Here is a 6,953-nt window from a genome sequence, read left to right as displayed (position 1 = left end):
AAAAGAGAGAAGATCAAGGGCTAGCTTCCCTGGCCACTTCATAGACACGCTCTAGAAAAAAAGGAGGAATCTGGTTAGAAATTTCCATGGGGAGTGGACAAGGGCCAAGCATAGACACTGGGTACCAGTCAAAAAATGAAGGAGGGTGTCAGAGAGCATGGCTTTTCATTTTAATATGGTAGCATTGAGGGAGGATTCCAATATGTCTCAGTTTTCTAACAGCTGGGAGGTATTGGTTAGGAAGATGAACTGAAATACAGGGATTCAGATTTATCAGGGAAAGTAAGAGGAAGCACACCTGGTCACTGTCTTCTTTGATATCTTTGACTCAGCATATTGTACTGGAGTGGTTGCTTGGTATGAGTGGAGGAAGGGTACTGGAATTGAACCCACTCTCTACCCAAAAATCCTACCAAATATTCCCAGAGTCCTTGAGGATAATTTGACAGCTAGTCCAGAGACCAGGAAAAAGAGGCCACATTGGTCTGATGCCAGGAACAATGGCCCAAGCCTCTCCAAAATGCACTCTGCCCCACCCTATTCTCAGGAAAGGCCCTGGAATGGTTCACCATTGCTCTCTAGTGTCAGTGGAGGAGAAGTATCCTATATTCCATACAAGTGCAAGGGCTTAGTTTGCTGAAAAAAAAAAAAAAAAAAAAAAAAAAGTAGCTGTCTCTTTGTACTGCCCTCTAACTGCTTATAATCTTTCAGGGATGTAACTGAAAATGCATATGTTATATTGAAGCAAAGTAAACAGGGCAAGACACAGGTCTTCTGCCTTGTGGTAGAGCCCTTTATTTCTTTGTCAAACCTTCCAACTAGACCAAGAGCTCCTGTAGTGCAAGGGTTGTGTCTTTTCAATCTTTATATGCCCCACTCATGGCATGGAGTAAACACTCAGAAACCACATGTTAAATTGAATTGGTGTTCTGAGGATGTTTCCATTAAGGAGAGATAGAAAACAGAAAATCTGGGAAGGCAACCCAGGCAAGGAAAAAGCATAAAAGTTTGACATGTAAGGCCTATTTGCTTGTTTGATTACAGTGACTGGGAATAAGAATAAGTATAAGAGAGCGGTAGGGGTTGAGAATATAAGCTAGAGCCACATTGGAGAGGGGTCTAAATGAAATACTATAATTTGGCTACTATCCCCTAGGCCATGAGGAACCATGGAAAGTTTTTGAGAGGGAAACAATATAACGTGATTTCTATTTCTACCTAGCCTCATCAAGATTATAATGAATGTCTTCCTTTTAATATCTGGGGGTAGTGGCCATTTGAGTTAGCTCCACTTCTAAATTTAGCCTCATGGGTCATAGCCATGCTAATTGATCAAGGCTAAGCTTATACTCGAGACCCCGGAGAAGGAGATAGTCAAAGGTTGATTCTCTTTTGTTAGACAGATCCATGGTGGAAACTAAGCTATTGGAATAGATGTTAGAGAAAGAGAAACAAGTCAATGCTAGGCAAAATGACTGGTGCAATGGGCATTGACATATAGCTAGTTTTTTCTTAGCAGCAAACATCTCAATTCTGTGGTCTCTTCTGTTGTTTCATAATTGTTAAATGGCTCCAACAAATGTGCCTTTGTCATGTCACTTCTCTGCACAAAACATTTTGTTACTTTTAGTGCATCTTGCAAGACATAGTGAGGAATAGTCCAAATTCATTAGCCTAGTATTCAAGGCCTTCTATAACCAGAAAATAACTTTTATTTTCCCTTTTATTCACATTGCTTATCTATATAAATTTCCTTTATTGGTGAACCAATTTTGAATTCTTTTAGGTTTTTTTTTCATATAGTTTCTTCTTCTTATAACATTCTTCTCTTACTCATAGTTTTCATCCTCTAAGACCTGATCTAAGTTCCACCTTTTTCTGAAAGCCTTTGATTAATAGCCCAGCCCTAATTTACTCTCCTCTGGATCTCTTTAGCATTGCTTGTCTCCTCTAGGTTTTGGGTCCATAGTCCTTATTGCTATATATTGATATACACCATGCTTCTACTTTGAATCTCTCAAATAAATTATAAGCAACTTGAGGTCAGGGACTACGACTTCTCCTTCTATTGCATCCTTATGCAGTTAACTCATTAAAAGGATGGATGTACTTGGCTTTTCACACAGGCATACAAAAAATTGTGAATTTACTTTCATAATTTTTATGTCATTATTAGCTTGAATGTTTTGTCTCCCTCTATCTTCTACCCTCACTCTCAAATTACACTTAGAGTTCCTTGAAGTGCCTATACTGGTGCATGATACAGTGTTTAAGCTTTGATATATTGTTAGAATAACTGAACAAAAGCCATCTGCCATACTCATTACTTACCCTGTTGGGATGTCTTCCGGAAGAACATGATATAAGCCATGGTGAACACCACCATACAACACAAGGAAATGATAAGGATGATGGCAAAGATAGGCAGGCCCTTTCCTAAAAGGAAAAACAAAATCAAGTGGTATCTGGTTAAATATAAGACCAGAGGGGTCAGTAGGTGGCATGGTGGTTGAGGTGCTAGACTCCCATATAACTGACTGCAGTTTGAGGCCTAGACCAGCTGGCTTGCTTTCTCACTTTCTCTCTCTCTTTGTCTCACTCTGATCAAATTAAAATAATAATAATGAATAAAAATAAATAAATAATTATTTCTAAAAAATTTTTAAAAAGACCAGAAACAGAAAGTCCAAAGTACAGTCCAGGTTTCTTTCTTTCTAATTTTTCATCTTCTAATCTTTCCTAGACAGAGAGACAAAACTCCAGGTACATGAAAAAGACTTAGTAAAGGTTAGAGATGACATGTCTAAACAAGTTCTTCTAGACCCATTGGTTGATGGCTGACTGACTTGAACATTTGAGCTTTATGAGGGGCCAAGACAGAAGTACTACTGTCCCTAATAAAGAAGTGCTACTTATTTCTCAGGGAAACACTTCCCAGCTTCAGTAAAATGCAATCTTATTGAGATTCTGGCTGGTTACTTATAGCCACAAAGATTCTTCCCCTCTCACTTTCTGGCCATGTTCCCAATTTCCTTTCTCAAAACATATTTTTACTGAGCTACCTAGAGTTTTTATACCCCTATCATGTCTAAAAAGCTGAAGGAATTCATTAGACTGGGCTTCCAGTCTTGTATCTGTTATTTGCTTGCTATAAGAGTATGACAAACAGAATAATGGTACTCAAAAAATGTTTACATCTAAATTTCTGGAAGTTGTAAATATGTTGGTTTACATTGTAAGGAGAAATTAAGGTTGCCTAAAGAATTAAGGTTGATAATTAGCTGGCATTGAGATGTTGGAAATTAACCAAAACTATTGGAGCGTGTTCATTGCAATTACAATGGCCTTTTAAAAGCGGAAGGGGGACACAGAAGAGAAGGTCAAAGTCAAAGGGAAATCTGAGGATGTTATATTGCTAGTTTTGAAAACAATGAGAGAAGGCCATAAGCTAAGGAATGTGGGTAGCTTCTAGAAGCTGGAAAAAAAGAAGGAAATGAATTCTTCCTCAAAGACCTCAGAAGGAACAAAGCCCTGCTGATATCTTGACTTTAGCTGAGTGATAACTGTGTTAGACTTCTGAGCTCCAGAAGTGCAAGATTTATTTTGTTTAGGTGATTAGGATTAGAAAAAGTTTTTGCTCATATTGCTAATCACGGTTAGAATACCAGCTCTGGTAGCTTGAAAAACACACTAGATACATGTGCGTGCATGCTCTAAATCTTGACAAGTTGGAGAAATGGAGGAAAAGGAATTGTGGCATGACTATATCCCATTGGAAGGTGCTTTCTCTCTCTCCCTCTGTGTTTCTCTGGTAAGAATGCACTTTTGAAACCAAACAAAAAACAAAAACACAAAAAACCCCAGATGCCTTTTATAAACCTGTAGTCTTAGAGGTTTTCCAGTATACAGACACTAACACATTTGTTGAAGGACTGTGGGTGATCTGGAGAGTTCTGCCAACATAGGTAATAATGAGGATTTCAGGGGTTAAAGCATATAGTTAATTACCAATTGATATAAAAGTATTACAGTATTTTAATAAGTCATGCAGTTATGTCAGTGCATATCAACTCCAGGTGAAACACAAAAAAAATGGGATTTGGATCTCTCAGATCCTGATTTGGGGATCCTTGCGACTTTGCAGAAATCAGAATTCAGCTGCAAGCTTATTAGAGAGCCCTAGTTATGAGCTCAGGTAATGAGGTATTGCCATTATCCTTACCTGGCCTAATCCTCCCATCTCCCTAGGAGAGCTGGTCCTATCCCCATTCTTTTTTTAAATGTATTTTTAAAATTTTATTTCAATTTATTTTATACATTCAATCATGTTATTTAGCTTGCAAAGTGAATGTTTCAACATATGTAAATTTCTCACCAGTCCAGTTGACAAAACTATAAAGTTATCTTCAACATATATTAACCCATTTCTTTGTCCCATAAATGCTTTGCCTTTTCTCCTTAATGTTCTTCCTCTGACTGTACTCCTTCACCTGCCCTCTTCCCACACTATATCTGGTATTCACAACCATTTACTGTGTTTTTATATCCTTCAGTCATTCAGTTTTGGTCTTCTTGTTCAGAGTGTTTGGGAGATATATTTATATGGCAACAGAAAATACGATAAAACTAGCATTCTCATGAATTTTACTTTGACTTTGCTTATTCTTAGATATGTATTTTTTCCTCTCCATCTCAACCATTCATTCATCTTCAGGGCCATTGAACATTGCCTAGCATGTATCAGGCAACGATTTGCAGAGCTAAATGTGTGCATATAGTAGAAAGTTTCATTCACAAATCTCCAAGCCAAGATGAAAAAGAATATAAGTCCTGACATTGTCCTTACCTTTTTCAGCACTGGACTCCCCGGAGTAGTCATCCACTTCAGTGGTCCAGTCCCAGAATGTGGTTACTGTAAATGTTGCTATGACAAGAGGGAATTAGGGTCAGAAGGCTTTCCTGCAGCCAGGAGCTGTAAGGTAGAGGATAGCTGCAAAGTTTGGGCCCCTTCTCCTGAACTTTCCAGAGTGCTTTGCCATGTCCTTAATCACTAATACTGTGAACTGAGCTATCTTAATTTCATATTGTTGGGGGTGGGAGGTGGAAAGAAATCTCATAAAATGGAGATAGCAAGTCAAGCTAGGAGCAGAACACAAGTCATAGTGTTCTTTTATCTTGATTTTCCTACGGAACATTCTATTTTTGATTGTTTTATTTTAGAGAAATGTTTGCTATAGGGTTCATGGACTCACTGCAGAGACAGAGAGAGAAAGAGAGACAGAAAGCAAGAAATTGTCCCCAAGGGGGGATAACCATGCTATATCCCTTCTTCTCCATTCTACTCTTAGGATCTTGAACAGTGTGAGTTTTAAACTACTGGGTCAGGTCTTGAACCACTGTCAACCATCTGAGAGTCCATTATGCCTTTTGCTGTCCTTCATTATGGGAGCATTTTAACTCTTCCTTTTGCCTCAGAATTTTTCACAAAGGAGGCTGCCTGCGGCTTCAGGCCCTTACAGCTGGAACCAATGCATCCCCACCCCTACTCATCTCTGGACTTCAGGTTGGTTCCTTGTGACTTTAAGAAAAACTCGCAACCCCCTCCCCACCCCATCTACTAACTGGTTCAAGGTTCAAACCAGCGAGCAATTCCAGACACCAGGCTGCCTGAGGCTGCAGGCCCTTACAGCCAGGACTAACACGCATCCCCAACCCTGCTCATCTCTGGACTTCAGGTTGGTTTCTTGGGACTTTAAGACAAATTCACAACCACCCCACCCCACCTACTAACTGGTTTAAGCCAGTGAGCAGTTCTGGACACCAGGCTGCCTACAGATACAGACCTTTATGGCCGGGACCCGTCGCTCATCCTCTGCCCCTTCCCAACTTTCCTTAGGACTTTCTGAATTTTACTGTTTGGAATAGCACTTAGCATGTGTTGCACACCACACAATGTCTTTTTTCTCCTTTTTTTCTTTGCTCTTGAGGTGTTGCTTATTAGGTCAGTTGGAGGCTCACCACTCCTCAGAAACAGGGAGGACTTTGGGTCACCCAGCACCAGTGATAACAGTACATAGTACTGGTGAGCAACAGGTAGGGCAACTATAAGAAAAATAATCCAATTTCTAATCCTGTACACCTTTTAACACTCAGAGATACCTTAAATAAGTTAAGAAGCAACATATAGATCACCTGATGCCTAAGAAAAATCACAGAGTCTCAAGAAGTATGAGCAACCAACAAAAGGCCTCTCAACCAAGAGAAATCATTAAGTCTACATCACCCACAGTCAATACAATGGATGTCGTGGACATGTCTGATAAGGAATTCAAAATATTTGCAGTGGTCAAACTAACTGAGATGGAAGAGAAAAGAGACAAGGAGCTCCAGGAGATGAGGAAGTCCATTTATAATTTTAAAGAAGAAATAGATACCCTAAACAAGAACCAGATGAGACTTCTAGGGTTGAAGAATGCAATACAGGAAATCAAAATCTCCCTTGAAAGTATTAAAAGTAGGTTAGACCAGGCAGAAGATCAAATTTCTAACGTAGAAGACAAAACATCTGACCTAGAAAAAAGTATGAAGAAGATTGAGAAAACAACCATGAAAAATGAGGATAATATACGAGGAATACTGGACACCATCGAGCGCCCCAACATCCGGATAATTGGTATTCCAGAAGAGGAAGAAAATAATAAGGGCCTAGATAATATTCCATGAAATCCTGGAAGAAAACTTTCCAAACCTAGAAAGGCATTCAAATATCCAGACCCAAGAAATACATAGGACCCCGAGTAGAAACAAATGAAGAAGATCCTCTCCAAAGCCAGACTGGCAAAAAACAACAGACAAAGACAAGATACTAAAGTTGGCAAGAAGGAAACGTCAAGCTAATTACAAAGGTCATCCCATGAGGCTAACATCAGATCTCTCGGCAGAAACAATGCAGG

At 39.3% G+C, this 6,953-nt stretch overlaps 1 protein-coding gene across 1 annotated transcript in view; it reads right to left on the bottom strand.

The window, feature by feature from the left end:
* Nucleotides 1-6,953, bottom strand: part of VSIG4 (V-set and immunoglobulin domain containing 4) — a 35,000-nt gene that overhangs the window by 1,101 nt on the left and 26,946 nt on the right. Inside the window, exons 5-7 of the mRNA XM_006169137.3 lie at nucleotides 4,847-4,924; nucleotides 2,332-2,436; nucleotides 30-51 (exon numbers count right to left, since the gene is read on the bottom strand). Coding sequence (XP_006169199.1) covers nucleotides 30-51; nucleotides 2,332-2,436; nucleotides 4,847-4,924 — 205 coding nt within the window. The remainder of the gene's footprint in view (nucleotides 1-29; nucleotides 52-2,331; nucleotides 2,437-4,846; nucleotides 4,925-6,953) is intronic.

Source organism: Tupaia chinensis, unplaced genomic scaffold (genome assembly GCF_000334495.1).
Source record: "Tupaia chinensis unplaced genomic scaffold, TupChi_1.0 Scaffold146784_1, whole genome shotgun sequence".
Lineage (NCBI taxonomy): Eukaryota > Metazoa > Chordata > Mammalia > Scandentia > Tupaiidae > Tupaia > Tupaia belangeri.
This window is presented reverse-complemented; position numbering and strand designations above follow the sequence as displayed.